The 16,818-nt window shown below is 37.9% G+C and overlaps 1 protein-coding gene across 1 annotated transcript in view; it reads left to right on the top strand.

The window, feature by feature from the left end:
* Positions 1-14,323, top strand: part of PLA2G4A (phospholipase A2 group IVA) — a 163,083-nt gene extending 148,760 nt beyond the window's left edge. The window contains exons 16-18 of the mRNA XM_070473935.1: positions 3,694-3,889; positions 5,636-5,793; positions 13,716-14,323. Coding sequence (XP_070330036.1) covers positions 3,694-3,889; positions 5,636-5,793; positions 13,716-13,847 — 486 coding nt within the window. The 3' untranslated portion in view covers positions 13,848-14,323. The remainder of the gene's footprint in view (positions 1-3,693; positions 3,890-5,635; positions 5,794-13,715) is intronic.
* The last annotated feature ends 2,495 nt before the right edge of the window (positions 14,324-16,818 follow it).

The following is a 16,818-nucleotide window of genomic DNA, read 5'->3' as shown; positions in this document are numbered from 1 at the left end:
CCTCTTCAGACCCTTAACTTAATCACACTTGCAAAAACCGCTTCTCCTAATGAGGTTGCATTCACAGGTCCTGGGGGGTTAGGGCAGAGACTTATCTTTTGGAGGGCCACGTTCGACCCACTACACCTGTTTGCTCATGGAGGATTAGAGGCCTTGTCGTGAGGAAATATACCCAACATTAATTTCTCCTTGCGTATTTTTGTGAATGTATAGCAACCTCTCAGTGAAGAAGAGCTAAGGAGAAATGTAAAGTACTCTGTACACTGTTAGATATAGAAAATTATTTTTGTGCCTATTGCATTGTAAAGCTCTGGGATCCTAGCCCTTTTTTTGGAAGTGAGAATGATCATAACCACAAAATAATGAATTCTAAATTGTTGTTTCTATCCATTGTATCTTACGTTAGTTCCTTCAAAAATTTTCTAGATTCTGTAAATTTATTTACACAGTTATACTCCTCTATCCAATCTAAAAAATAGATTTTAAAAAATGAGAAAACACATGCCCTAGGTATATAGAGAAAAAAACCTCGTTTCCTCTGGAGAAAAGCTAATTTATTATATATATACATATATAATAAATTTAAAGTATATATTTATCTACATGTATAAATAAATAAAATGGCATATATATGCCATTCACACTATAGTTCGTACATGTTTTTATATTATGCAGATTGTTTTTCCTATCTTTCAAAGTGTTTTAGTACTCTTAGATGAGTATAAACATCCTACAAAGTACCTCTTTGAAGGATGCTTTCAACTTTTTATCTTCACAGAAAATCATTTTAGTTAATACTATGTAAATTTACCATGAATTTGTCTGTGGAAATCTGAGGTGTCAGGCAGTAACCAAAATGGATGGTTAGAACTCAGTTCTGCTGTAATTTGTGGAATAGCAATTTTTTTTGCTCACTGCATTCTTTTGAAATATTCTTTTCAAACTTGTCTGTTCCACTCATAGTTGTGTCATTGTTTCTCAGCCTTTACAAACAGTAAAGCGAGACAGCGGAGGGGAGACGGTTTTTCCATCCTGTAATCACTGCGTTTATAGTCATCGGGTTTTAATCCTTTCCACATCAGGCTCATATAAGGAAAGGGAAAGTTTCCATCACTTCCTGATTCCTGCATAAAATGTCTATCTAAAAATAGCTTGGTCTTTTACCTCACGCAATTCCCTTTTCCTCTTTCTCCACACATTCACACGTCGTTGGTCATGTCATTGAGTCATGTTTGTAAACACTGGAGAGCCCTTTCTTTCCCTTTCTCATGCAGCTCCACAATGTGAACTTCTGGTTTTATTTTGATGTTGAATAATCATCAATGAATAACTGTGAACAGTGCTAGACAGGAGATAACAGGCTGAATAATTCAGCTGAATAGGAAGAAAAAGGGTTTAGAGATAAGGTGTCTCAAGTTTCAAACACGCAACTGTCCCTGTGTACGTATGTGATTTTCAGTGAAATATAATCACATTTAGCTTGACAGTTTATGGAACAAATGTTTTAATATAAATCTGTTTTCCCAGATTTTTATTTCTCAGTAAATGGCATTGAGAGAGTCGATCAACTTAATGTTCACGACACTCCAGAAGCATTAGGAACAGTGAAAGCTCAGTGAAAAGCATTTTTTTTCTAAATTTAAGGTGCTATTTTAAAGTAACTATTTTCTTAACTAGGTTAACACAGCTTTGTAAAGCAATTTTCATCCAATTAAAAAATAATTTATGGGGAAAACTCACAAATAAGTAAATAGTTTTCTTAAATATAAATTACTGAGTTTATAAAAATACACGATCTTGCTTAATCCTCACAGCAATGCTCAGGAAGATAGTAGTATCAACTTCATTTTACAGCTCATTTATTTACAAATGAGTTGCTGAGAAATAAGAACAGCTGAAATGTAGATAAACTGGGATTGTGTGTGTCACTCAGTCATGTCTGACTCTCTGCGACCTGATGGGCTACAGCCCTCCAGGCTCCTCCATCCATGGGATTTTCCAGCAAGAATACTGGAGTGGGTTGCCATTTCCTTCTCCAGGAGATCTTCCCAACCCAGGGATTGAACCCGGGTCTCCCACATTGTAGGCAGACACTTTACCACCTGAGCCACAAGGAAAGTCCAAGTATTCAAGGACAGCGCCTCTCTTATGCCTGGAACATAGGTGCTCGGTCATAATGTTGAGTAAATTAATATACACTGTGAGGAAATAGTCCAGGTATGCTGCAAAATCTCATGGCAAATAAATACTTTTCTCATAGCATTTGCCACAGTTTTAAACCTAAAGGGTTGTTTGACTACTGTCTCTCATCCACCAGGATACGTACACCTTGTAAGAACTAGAGTTTTACTCACCATTATGTCCCCACCTCCTAGCATAGAGCTTAGATTGACGACTAATGATTATCACTGAAGGAATCAATGTGATGACAAGACTAGTTAAAAAAAAAAACTTAAGATGGTAGTGATCATTTCTCTAAAACTTCTGCTCTTCAGGGATTCCCTAACACTGTTGCTCTCTCTCTTCCTGCTTCTTTTCTTTCTTCACTTTCCCCCTTCCAAATATTTTCCTCTCTTTACTGACTTTTATTTGGCAAACATGTGTATAGAAAGGAATATGTGTCAGGCATGCTACTAACTGCTGCACTCATGTTAATTGATTTAATTCTAATAGCAGTCTTATGAGATATGTATTATTACCATCTTTATTTTATATTTGAGGGTGTTGGGTGCAGCAACCTCAGGGAACATTCCCAAGGTCCCAGCGCGTGCACTCAGGCAGTCTGGCCCCAGAGTCTGTGCTTTCCCAGCTACCATGGTCTGTTTCTTACTTGTTACCTGTGCCTTTAAGCTGCATTTCAATAGAAAGAAGCTCTATTCACTGCACCTCTCTGTATTGATTTATGTTCTCCAGTTTGAATTAATTATTTTTTGTGCTTACCCTCTGTTAGTCATCCTTGATGCGAAAACAAACCTAAAACCTCAGTAGTCAACAGCAAACATGTACTTCTTGGTCATGTTACATGTCAACAGAACAGCTTCTTTTCATAAAAAGAAGCAAGAAAAAAGAAGCCAATTCAGAGTAGCTCAAATGATTTTGCATTCATAAGATGTATTCATTTTCAATCAGTTTTGTGGAGAATATGCAGGTAAAAATTCAATAACAGAGTGCTCCTCATTCTGCCTCAACAGATTTTTTTAACTTTGAAGGGTTAAAAAACATTCGCGTGGCTTGTAAATGCCCAGAACCCATTGTTGTTGTTGTTTAGTCACTCAGTTGTGTCCAACTCTTGCGACTCATGGGATTTCGAGGCAGGAATACTGGAGTGAGTTGTCACTTCTTACTCCGGCTATTTTCCCTGAGCCACCTTTTCGCAGGCAGAGTCTACCACTGAGCCACCGGGAAAGCCTGCCCAGAATCTCTGGCAATTGAATCAGTGTAATTTCAGTCAGCTCAGTTCATTAATAATATTCCCAATGCCTCCTATGGAACTAGGCTTATATAAAGAACTAAAAAAAATGATCATGAGTTTGTTTATGGAGTAATTTTGTATTTTTTGAGATTGATAAGTTTCTTAAAAACAGGATTGTTACTCATCTCACAAAGAAGCATACTAACACATCGTAGATAGCTAATGAATAGTGAATGATGAGCAGAGCAGCTGAACAAATGATCTTTCCCTCTCTTCCATAGGAACTTCTACTTGCAGAAAAGTGGGCTAAAATGAACAAGCTCCCCTTCCCAAAGATTGATCCTTACGTGTTTGATCGAGAAGGACTGAAGGAATGCTATGTTTTTAAACCCAAGAATCCTGATGTCGAGAAAGATTGCCCAACTATCATTCACTTTGTTCTGGCCAACATCAACTTCAGAAAGTACAAGGCTCCAGGTACATCGGGAGTTATAGTCTGTAAGGCAGAAAGCTGATAAAGCGTAAGAATGACATTAAGGCGGTTCATGCTGGCACTGTCATACCAGCTGTTACAACATGGAACACTTCCTTCACCTTGGTAAATGGTAAAGGAGACCATCCTGAGACCCCAAGCACTCCCCCTCTTTCTCACCACAGTCTCCTGAGGTCCTCACAATCTGGAAACTGAAGGGTGATTAACTAGCTCAATAAAACCTCTGGGGCTTTACTCCGTAATCTCAGTTTATATTTGTTCTGATGGATTGGTGCCCTTGTCATAGGCATTGTTAAATATTTTGATTGCTACCTTCATAAGGGAGGCCTTGTTTCAGAACAAATCGTGCAAAAAATTGTGGGACTGTTAACTGACCATAAAAATTCATGAAATCTAGCAGTATAATATGGATAGTAATTTCAGGTCACCATGTTACATTCCTTTAGAAAAAGAGAATCAAGTTCAAGGCACTGGCATTTTGTTTTGCCACATCCAAAGGAGTCTATGGACTCTTCTATATCCTGGAAGATACTGATTAGCAAAAGGAGAGCTAGAGATTGACTGGCAAGATACTAAATGCCTCAAAGTTATATTATTTTCAGACCAGAAAATGTAGCTATTAAAGAAAAGATGAAAAAATAGTCATGGAAGATTTGAGACTATGGGGAGGAAAGCGATCTTTTTCTAGATAGTGGATGAAGTCAGAGAAAAGGTCAATAGAGGTGGAGGTTCTCCTGAGTCATACTTCAACACAAAAGAAGGAAGAATTAGGTGGAATTTTTAGTTATTGAACAGTGAAATACCTAAGCATAGACAATTTTGAATTTTCTATCACTATTGATTCTCAAAAACAGGTTGTGGAGGGGATTCTTGTGACATGAGTACAGTTAACTAATGTCTGGGTTTGGGTTCGACCAGAAGCAAATTCCAAGCAATGGGTTCAAGTGCAAATAATTTATTTGGGTGAAGTTGGAAACCTTAGTCAGAGAGCTGAGAACTGATTAAAGGAAGAAAAGCAGACAACAGAAGATGTGTTAGTAAGCCTGCTACCACAAGGAGAACCTGATCCTACTGGGAAGCTCTAGGAAATGAAATGGAATCTATAGTCAGATCAGCCTTTCCACTCGCATAGCAGGTGGCAAGGGAACCAGGGAATTTATATACCATTACCATAGGGTCTTTGGTTGACTGCTTCCTGGGACAGAGGATTATTGACTGGAACTTCCAGCCTGCTGCTAGTGAGCAGATACAGGGAGGGGTAGAAAGCCTTCAGGGCTTCCCAGGTGGCTCAGTGGTAAAGAGTCCACCTGCCAAGCAGGAGGCACAGGTTTGATCCCTGAGTTGGGAAGATCCCCTGGAGAAGGAAATGGTAACCCACTCCAGTATGCTTGCCTGGGAAATCCCATGGACAGAGGAGCCTGGTGGGCCGCAGCCTGTGGGGTTGCAAAAGAGTCAGACACGACTCAGCAACTGAACAGTAGCAGTGGAAAGCCCTTAGGGGCACACAGATGCAGGTACTGGCGATCGGAAGGTGCCCAGTCAGAGTACACAGAAATGGTCAAGTCCAGGGTATGTGAGCAGGGGCCTCAGAGTGTAAACTAAGGATCGTGTGACTCCCGAAGGGGCTCCCAAGGCTGTGTTTATGGCTCTTTGTATGTTTTATGCCCTGGACTTTAGAGATACTTTGTGGTTTTTGAAATAACATCATTTGAAACTCTTCTTATACTTAGGTGTTCCAAGAGAAACTAACGAAGAGAAAGAAATAGCTGATTTTGATATTTTTGATGACCCTGAATCACCATTTTCAACCTTCAACTTTCAATACCCAAACCAAGCATTTAAAAGGCTGCATGATCTCATGTACTTCAATACCCTGAACAACATTGATGTAAGTATCTCCTATGATCATTGACAACGTCAAATATTTCCATATCACACGAACATAGCAATACCTCATTTTAATTCATTAAAAATAACTTTTATGAATGATACAAACCCAAAATGCATCATTTTCATTTTTGTGAATTCTAGTAATCACTAGAAGAACCCCATAAGATTCACAAATAAGGAACCCAGTGCCTCCAAATTGGCAGAGCCCACATTTTATGCTATTGTTTGAAGGATTAGTTAATCCTCAGCTTCTTTCCCAAAGTATTTAGTAGGTTTATCATATGATAAAGTAAACTGTAAGTTGGAAGAAAAGTGATACAATGGAAATACGAGTAGAGAAGTGAGTGCTACCAGAAGTGTGGTTAATCTGCCAAAATAGCATGAATTTTAATGAACAGACTCATGCTTTTAAATGTCTTTTTGTTTTTGCGGATCTTGGAAATGTCTCCTGAAGTAGCAGCCTCTCCAAGTTTAGCCCTGGAGATATCAAGTGTGCTTTGCTTCCGAAACATTAAAACAAGTCATTCTCTTCAGTATTATTCCTATCACGAGTGTATCTGCTGCTAAGGTTCTGTATCTGTGTAAAATTCTTTAGCTGCTAACTCACCATTTAGGACCACTGTTGTGTAATTGGAGTCATGTTGGCTTGTGGTTCCACATCATAGTGTCTGACAAATGATGATCAGTGGTAAAAGTCCAAGTTCATGAGTCTGCTTGGATTTTGTACATTAGAAAAAAGCATAAAAGAAAAAGAAAGACAAATTAAATGAAGAGGAAAAGGCATCACACCCGATTTGCCAGTCCTTTTGGAGATTGTATGAATGGAGTAAAAGAACGTACCGTGTGTGAATGAGTCTTCTGTGCATATGAGATTACATTAGATTTTTGTGATCTACTAGAATTCTGGCAACATCTAGTTTGCTTGTTTGTTTAGTTTGGTCTGAAACTAGTAATGATCGATTGTGTGCAGTTGTAACATTTATGCCATAATTTATTTATTATTCAATATCTTTAATTTTTTTAAACATATGAAAATTTCCCCAATAACCTTCAGTTTCTGCAACTCCAAAGTGTTTCTTGTTAGTGTTCATTTGTGAGTAATATGGGGCAGTTCAAGTAAAACATGAGTAGCAACGTTTATAGTACATATCATTTTCTAAATAGATTTATTCCTTTTCTTTTACCTTATTATTCAGTGAAAATCTGAAATCTGAATGCTACATTGTTTCTGTGGTGATGGTGAAAATTTAAAGAATATTAAAAGAAAATCAACATTTTAATCTACGATTTTAGGGAGCAAACAGATATTCTCAGAATAGAGTTGTGTTTTATAAAACCTCATGCTGTTAAAACAAAAAAGAACTAGGGTTAATAGAGTAATAATCCTAATTTTCCAGTATGAAGCCAGTAAACAAATAATTATATTGTTGTCTCATTGGGATGAAATGTATGAAACTTGGTCAGTTGTCCTCAAATGGATTTAAAAAATAGATTATAGGAATGTATAAATACCCATTGGACTTGGGAAAATAAAAGGATACATACACAAACATACAAGTATATCTGTATATTTACGTATGTGTATATATATGGCATATATATACATATATGTGTATATAATTTACACAACTTTACCTCTGTCATTGTTTTCAGTTCTGGTTTATATAAAACTCACTAAGCTATTTAGGGAATGATATAGTTCTATTTATATATTTTACAAACATTCTTCAAAGTATGAAGAATTCCTCTTTGTTTGACACATAGGTGAAAAAGTTCACACCTAAAAAAACCCAGACTGAATCCCAAAATAACTGTCCTGACTTAGAGCTCATCAAACACAGATTTTTCACAAGCCATCCAATTAAGCAGGTTTTAATTACTTCTAAACTTACCTGACACAGTAAGTAGAAGCAAGGTCATGGACTTTATATCATGTTTAGCTCTTAGATGGGCTATTTTTATGACTTTGAATAAGCTACTTAAACTTTTTGAGCCTCAATTTCCCCATCTCTGAAACAAGTGTAATAGTACCTATCATGGTGGCAATAGTGAATTTTCAATCAGGTGATGGATGAACAAACAGTTCCCTGCAAGCCGAAGCTGCTTAATAATTGGGAAGGATACCTATGTGTGTCTATATCCTGCACCATGATGGATCTATGTCAAGACCTTTGCGAATGGTGAGAAGTAAGAATATAAACAAGTCAGTACAGGTAATAGCAGCCTAGGCGGTAAATGCATGTATTTTTGAAGGAATGAATTTAGGCTTCCCTCTTAAATTATATGGCCACTGAGATTTTTCTTGGGTGTGTATATGTGTGTGTGCGCCTCATACCCAGGTAAGACTTCCAGTTTTCACTGACATTTACCTCTCCTTTGATGATGCCCACTCCTTGTCTTTAACCAGGAAGATATATTTTATCAGAATCAAAGCTTCTTGATAAATGATGAGAAATAAAGAAGAGCTGACCTCTGAGCTAGGCTGCTAGGTCATTAGGCTCAGTCATGAGCTAAGTCACTCACTCCCACACCATTTGATGAGATAAGTGAGTAATTCATACAACAGTAACACAGCAAATGCTTACTTGCCATAGACTGGCAGAGTTGCTCACCAGTTGTGGACACTGTGTATATAAACTCTTCTCACGCACAGATGTCTGGCTGCCCGTCCCATGGAGGCAGTTTTCAACTTTGTGGCCACCACCACTGTGACTTAAGGCAAATTTTCATCTTTGATTCACATTCCGACTTAAACATTGACTCTGAAAAGACCAACCTGTCTCTGACAGCTATGTGCTTCGTTGCTTCATTTTCCAGAGATCTCAGTGGGCCTGCTTCACTGAAGCTGAATTCCAGTTCATCTTAAGAAGCTTCTGTTTCTTTTCACTTTGTGACAGCAGGCTGGGTTTCTCATCAGCGTCGGGTTTCCACCCTTACTCAGTCCTCCCAAATTCTTTCTCACTGAACATTGCTCAAGTGCTTTTACAGTGGCAGCATATCAATTTTTTTTTCTTTTTGTCTGTCTTTTTTTAAGGAAACCTAACATATAGTGACTTACACTGGTACACAGGTGGTATGTGGAAAATGCAGAGGCTTTGGAGTCAGACCAAATTTGGTGCTCAAATTTTTGCTGTGTGACCTTGGGCATGTTGGTTAACTTTTCCAAACTTTACTTTCCTCATTTGCAAATGGAAGCAGTGATATATATTTTACAAGATCGGGATGAGGATTAAGTAAAAGAATATAATTTAAGAGCTTGGCATGTATGAGACACTCAATAAACTGAAATGTGTAATATTGATAAGGATGGTAATATTTATTCGTGTTTATATTTATCTTCTGCTTTTAATTATAAATTTAAATCTTTTAAAAGCAATGGCTTGCCTTATTCACCTTGTTTCCTCTAGAGATACTGATCACAATAGCCAGTACCAAAGTAAATATGTAATAAAATGTCCACGAATCATTTAGAAAATGTCATCGACTTACTGGCTGAAACTGTTGAAGAGTTTAATATGATAGGAGGAGGAGGTAGCGAGTGTCAGGATACAGGCCTCTGGAGGTAGATGCCTGACCCTGGAGTAACTCCGTGAAATGCATGCTGAGCAGGTAACGTGCTTCCACGCTCCACCCATAAACTGCCACCTTGATCTGGAGGTAACACACCGTCCAAGGTTTCTTTTCCAGGACCTTGATGGTTCAGTTATCCCAGGAAAATTGCTGTTACACAGTCTCACTCATTCAATGTATTAACTTAGCAGGCATACTATAAAAACAGTGACAGTTTATTCAATAATACACCAATGCTGCATAATCATGAGCTTTTAAAATCCTTTCTGCAATGATCCTATAAAGTATTCGATATTAGGTGTTAACTAAAATGAAGAAAGGGCTTCCCTGGTGACTCAGCTGGTAAAGAATCCACCTGCAATGCGGGAGACCTGGGTTCGATCCCTGGGTTGGGAAGATCCCCTGGAGAAGGAAACAGCTACCCATTCCAGTATTATCGCCTGGAGAATTCCATGGACTATATAGTCCATGGGGTCACAGAGTTGGATACAACTGAGCAACTTTCACTTATCACTCAAAATGAGGAAAAACATATATCCATAAGTATTTGTATCTACTTCTTTATTTGTTGATATTTCCTCATCATGTTAAGAGTATTTAGGTACAAGTTAAAGTTTTTATCTTTTACATAATAATTTAGAAGTTTATTATATATCATAGCCTTTTAAAAGTGTGATATCTCTAGGCATTTCTTTGTTTTTAAATTGAAGTATAGCTGATTTCCATGGAGAAAGGAATGGCTACCCACTCCAGTATTCTTGCTGGAGAAGTCCATGGACAGAGGAGCCTGGTGGGCTACAGTCCAAGAGACTGAACAGAGTCAGATACAACTGAAATGACTTAGCATGCACACACGCATAACTGATTTACAATTTTAAAGTTCAAGTTAGTTTCAAGTATATACACATTGATTCAGTTATATATATATGCATATATGTGTACATCTCTCTCTCTATATATATATATAGATATATATAGATATATATGTACATATCTCTCTCTCTCTCTCTCTCTCTCTCTATATATATATATATATATATATATCCCTTTTCATGTTCTTTTCCCTTTTAGGTTTCTACAAAATATTGAGTATAGTTCCCTGTGGAGTACACTAGGTCCTTGTTGATTATCATGGCCTTAAATATTAGGCCCAAATTCATTTACCTTTAATGCTACCCAGAATCTTTTTACTTCTTATTTATTTATTAATTCAACACATATTTATTGACTACCTACAGTGCCAGGCACTGTTTTAGGAACTTAGGATAAATAATGCACACCATGAAAAAAACAAGGAAAATTTTGAGTGCTTGATATAAATCAGATACATCCTTTTCAAATCCTGAGCACTCAGAGCTGGCCTATTGAGGTAGGCATTTTTATTTCTATGTGAGACAACTGAGTCGTGGATTATTGTGGCTGATTTCTGGAAGACGCACAGTTTTGTTGAGGGGCTGAGATGGGGTCATAGGTTGTTTTGTTCTGTTTTTCCTCACTCCTCACTTTTGAACCATCTGTCTCTCAAGCAGCCTTATTTCCTAGTTACTCCCTACACAGCCTCCTTTCCAGCCAGCCTACTTCCCAGATGTTTCCTGTGCGTGCCTTCCGCCTCTGTGTGAAATTATCCTTTTACTGAGAAGACCCGGTCTTTCCACTCTCGTAGCAAATCCTGCTTGTCCTTCACCTCAGCTCAAGTCTCATTGTCCCCACGGGTTGAGCTTTATCCTGTTTAATTTGATCTCCAGTGAGCACCTTCTGGACAGTCATTAATCTTACAAATATTTATTCTTTCCCTTCCATGTTCTAAGTGCTGGAATCAAAAATGACAAGACTAATAAGGCCTTTGCTTTCATAACACTTCAGTTTTTATTCAGAAGGCAGACATTAACCAGCAAATCCACAGTAATTTAGGCCAGACTATCCTCTTTCCTTTTGTTATATTTAGAAGTCTTCTTTCTCTGGCAGAATGTACTGTAACTTTCTTTTGAGGCTCATTTAAAATTTTCTATTCTGAGAATTCAGTGCTTACTTGTGGAGTGTTTCCAATCTCATGTTTCTAAGTTTGTTCCTTTTGGGGAGTGATGACATTTTGCATGTTTTCTTGCTTTTTGCCCTTACTGCCAAATATTTAAAGGATCTGACAGATTGGGAGACCATTAAATGGCACCAGAAAGATGACCCATATCTTATTTGGGGATAGGTGATGGACAGGGAGGCCTGGCATGCTGCGGTTCATGGGGTCACAAAGAGACACAACTGAGCGACTGAACTGAATTGAACTAACTGATGTGGATGGAGGAGGTTGAGATCTGAGGAGCTGTGCTAGAATGACACTGATGGGAAGGATTGGAGTTTCAATGACATTCAGAGGGGACTGAAAAAATAAAAGAGATATAAACACTATTTACAACAGAGGCTTCCCTGGTGACTCAGACTGTTAAGAATCTGCCTGCCATGCAGGAGACCTGGGTTTGATCCCCTAGAGAAGGAAATGGCAACCCACTCCAGTATTCTTGCCTGGAGAATTCCATGGCCTGGGGGGCCTGGCAAGCTACGGTCCATGGGATTGCAAAGAGTCGGACATGACTGAGTGACTATCTCCTATTTATAATTACTCCTACTCTAATAAGAAAATAGAAAGCCTCAAACATAACTTAATGCCTCTTTGAACATGTCTAGTTGTACCACATATCATGCCAAAAGGTTTGAATTTAGCAACTGATATAGTATTAAGCCTCAGCCATTCCTGTTGATACATCACAATCAATGAGTATTTCCTGCAATAGTCTGAAAGCCTTGTTAAGTGTTTAATAGGGTTAATGTGCCACCTAGTGGTTCAGCTTGCATATTCTAATTGCATATGATTTGGGTTTTTCAGAGTTATAAATGTGGATATCCATTTTCCTTGACAAGAATGACCCTTTATTAAAAGTATCTGCCAGATTCCACCTATGATAAACCCACTAATTTGTGATATTCATATTGTTGTTTTTGCTCAAACATTGATTTTTTTTTTTTGTGCTCATGAATTCATTGTGAAGGGGTTGACTGCAGTCATTATCAATGTAATGTCCCCAGTGATCTTTTATATATTTTAAAGGTATTTAGGTACTTGGGAAGTAAATAGCTGATTTTTAATTTTACTTGGGTTCTCTGAAATGAGGGTTGGTATGTCTCACGTTGCTTTGGTGCTCTTTTCAGGAGAAACTAACTGAAAACTTGCTGACATGATTTCCAGAATGACAGTGAGATTAACTAAAAGGAGACATAGTAGGGCACATTTGATAGTGGAATTGATTTGCTGACTTTTACCACAAAAAGTCTGCTATTGGCTATATATGGGGGGTTTATTTCTAGTAAATATTACAGCCTCCCACCTAAGGTAAAGTTCCTAAATTTTCTCATGTATGGTTAGTGAAAATACCAACAATAAATAGATGCTACTTGTGAAATGTTTCCTATATACCAGGCATTAATAAATGATCTCCAGTTCCCACAAAAGCCCAGATTAATATTATTATTTCTGTTTTAAAGAAGAAGAAATAGACTGGGGGATATAAGTTAATTCCCCTTGATCTCCACAGCCAAGAAGTCCCTGTGCCTGGAGGCCATCTAGCAAGGTCTCCATTATAGACCTGAAGCCCCCCTCTTCAATTTCTGTAGAATTATATTTCCCTGACTCATGGGAAAGATGGGGTCAGTGGATATCTGCTTTACTTAAAAGACTCAGTAACATTTGAACTCATCTTTTTCAGTAGACAATTATATATATAATTATAATAGATTGTAAAATTATAATTAAATTGTAACTTTTAACTATGATTATAAAATTATAATTAAATTGGAAAATTATAAAATAAAGCTAAAATTAAATTAAAATTATATATATAATTATCTTCTGGGAAAAACTCATATAAAATTAAAAATCACAAAGCAAATAAAGGTATCACATTCCCATGATAAATCCCTCTTCCTAGAACATGACGGTTTATTTAAAGTTACCATTAGAGAATAGAGGGCCCTGCCCAGCGGGTCTCACATAAGTCACAGAAGATTAATGTAGGTTAGCATCACCCAAGTCACACATTTCTCCCAGCTTACCCATGGAGACTGGATGAGGAAATGGGAAATCCCTACACATCTCCAAGGTCACGTGGGCCACACCAGCTCTGGGTGGGAGGAGCTATGATGTTGTAAACTTCTTGACTTGCCTTATTTATAGATAGATGGACAGATGATAAGTGATAGATAGGTTATATAGATAGATAGAGATATGTATATCTTGGCCAAACAACTGTTTCAGTGAGTTCTGAATAACACTAATTATACATCTTTTGCCTCTATTTGCAGGTAATAAAGAATGCTATAGTCGAAAGCATCGAATATAGAAGGCAGAATCCATCTCGTTGCTCTGTTTCCCTCAGTAGTGTTGAGGCAAGAAGATTCTTCAACAAGGAGTTTCTAAGCAAACCCACAGCATAGTTTGTGTACTGGAAAGGGTAGCAATTTCTGATGCGGAGGCAGTTTGAAATTCCACAACTGGATTTAAAAGCCCAGGACAGGTATTAGCACTGATCTTAAGAGACTGGTTGATACTCAAAGTTGCAGTTACTTAGCTGCATGAGAACAATACTTGTAAAACTTTGCTAGATTGACAGATGATGTTGATTTTGTAAAAATATAACTCAGCTACATTTTCTATCAGTATGAATTTCCTGATGCAAATGTAGGGACATATACTGTATTTTTTAGACATTCCTCACCAACTATCTATGTGTCCTCTTTTTTAAAAGGTGGTTCCTTTTTTAGAATATTTAACGGTTCAATCTTTAAAAGTAAGACTTTGTATTGTGTGTGAGTGTAATTCACTGACTGGATTTATTCATGCCATGAGACAACACTATTTTTTATTTATATATGCATATATGAAATAAATACATCTGTATACAAATAAACAAGGTAACTGAGTTTTTGTTTGTTATCTTTAATGAACTATTGCGCTGTGGCTATGACAGATGCTCAGATTCATGGCTTTCAGACACAAAAGTTGTTAACCCTAAACTCAAATGTGAAACAACATTTTAAATCATGGTGATTTCTCTTAGAAGAGAAAGCATGTGTTTTTTGAGCAAATGGTGTTGATTTATTCAGAATATAGGAAAAAAACATGTAACCCCTTTTAGTTTACTTTGCTGATATTATCCTATTTGTGCAACAGACAGCAGTTGACCTCAGAGAAAAATCCAGAAGAGTGACAAGTGCTGTATCTGAAAGACTTGTCTTAGGGACAGTCTGTATTGCATGACTGTGGCTTGTTCCTGTTGAACCACTAACATTCAGAGTTAGTATCCCAAATAGAAGGGCTTCCTCACTTTTCTTCCCCTGAGTCTACCATTCTTGAATCTCTCTGTTCATGTGTCTTTTTTCCTCTCACCTTTCATTCACGTTTCTACCCGTGAAGAAAGACATGGTAACCGGAAGGGAACCCCTGAAAGTTCGTTCATTGGTTGATCCATGCACATGGCAAATGATTGCCCTCTCTAGGCCATCAGGCGTGTTGCAGGGTCTGGGGACACAGCATTGGACAACAATGACAAAAGTGCCTACCTTCACCGACCTTGGGCTTCCCTGGTGGCTGAGGTGGCAAAGAATCTGCCTGCAATGCAGGAGATCCAGCTTCAATCACTTTCACACTTTGAAGGCCCTTACTTTCTAATGGAGATGACCAATAATAAACTGTACAAATAAGTCCCTAGAATGTTAGCCCCAGGGATGATCACAATGAGATGGCTATTGTTGCTGTTTAGTCGCTAAGTTGTGTCCAACTCTTTTGCAACCTCATTGACTGTAGCCCACCAGTCTCCTCCGTCCATGGGATTTCCCAGGCAGGAATATTGGAGCTGAGTGGGCAGAATCTGTGGATATTTAAGGGAAGAACATACCCAGCAGAGGGGATAGCAGATACATATGCTCTCAGGTAGAGCGCCAAGCATGTTCCAGGAATAAGAAAGAGACCAGTGTGCCCAGAACAGGGTGGGAAATGTAAAAAATTAATTTTCACTTATTTTTTTCAAGCTGTGGCTATACTGTTCATATTTCATTTGTCTTTCAAAATACCCCCTGGGAAATAACAAGACCAGAAAGCTTCCCTTGTAGCTCAGTCGGTAAAGAATCTGCCTGCAATGCAGGAGACGAGAATTCAATTCCTGGGTCAGGAAGATTCCCTGGAGAAGGAAATGGCTAGCTTACTCCAGTATTCTTGCCTGGAGAATCCTCTGGACAGAGGAGCCTGGCGGGCTACAGTCCATGGGGTCACAAGAGTCGGACACGACTTAGCGACCAAACCACCACCAGAGAGCTTAAGAGACTTGTCCAAGGTTACTAATGTCTGAGCAGACTAATGTCTGCCCTTGACCTCATGGCATTTATATCATAACTGATGTGTTTCCAAGAAATTAATTAGATGGAAACTTTAAAGACTAGTGATTATAAAACTGGAATGATCTAGGATCCTTGCTTTTTCTTTGTTCACAGGCTTCTGGTTTCTTAAATGCCATTACCTACAGAGGCTCCTTCACTAGTTCAGTGTTAACAATTTGTTCATTTATAAATTTGCTAGAGTTCTGATTTTATAAAAACACATTTTGATGGCAAATTAAATCTATAAATGCGTTTTTTCATCCTATCATCTCTGACTCAATGAATGGCTGACAAGTGAGATGTCCTCTTAGTCTTCCTGCAAATTGTCCACCTGCACCGGTAATTTTGGCTTAGTTCTTTGTTTTTTGACATAAGCATTTGCTTGTTGTTCATGTTCTTGACCAGGACCCTACTTTACTTCACCCAGTACGGGCTGAAAAGTTTCAGGTAACTTTTTTTTGTTAAGTAATAAAAACACTAAGATAAAGTTTAGTGTGTGTGCATGTGTTTGTGTATGTGTACCTAAACACATATTTCATTTTTATGAAATAGAAAATTTTGGACACAAGTGCTTTACTCTGATATTGAAAACTTTCATAAAACATTTTGGCAGTTGTTCCTCTTTCTTTTCTTTTCCCCCTCCTCTCTTTTTAATTCCTAGAGTATTTCATCCTCAAGTCATCAAGTGGGGCAGAGACCAGTAGGCAGAGATGGTGATGGTCATGGAGCCACCATGAATCAAAGTAGGACATCAGAATAAGCACAGTGTCAGAAGACATCCAGGTAGAGAAAGAGCACTGACGATGAAAATGGAGATTAATTAAATGTATTAAATGTAATGAAAGCCAGGTTTCTCATCTCAGAGGAAGAATGAAATTCTCAAAAAATATGCTAATGAAAACCAGAATGTATTCATTAGTGTTAGGTTGAAATGGAAAGTATCAACATCCTTATCTCTATCTACTTAATGCTGACAGATCTCCCCCAGAGGGATCATCTGCAGGAAAAGTCTCTGAGTAGCACTGACTTCTCA

This window comes from Odocoileus virginianus, chromosome 11 (genome assembly GCF_023699985.2).
Source record: "Odocoileus virginianus isolate 20LAN1187 ecotype Illinois chromosome 11, Ovbor_1.2, whole genome shotgun sequence".
In the NCBI taxonomy this organism is placed as follows: domain Eukaryota; kingdom Metazoa; phylum Chordata; class Mammalia; order Artiodactyla; family Cervidae; genus Odocoileus; species Odocoileus virginianus.
Note: the sequence above shows the minus strand (reverse complement) of the source record. Positions and strands in the feature narration are given on the sequence as shown.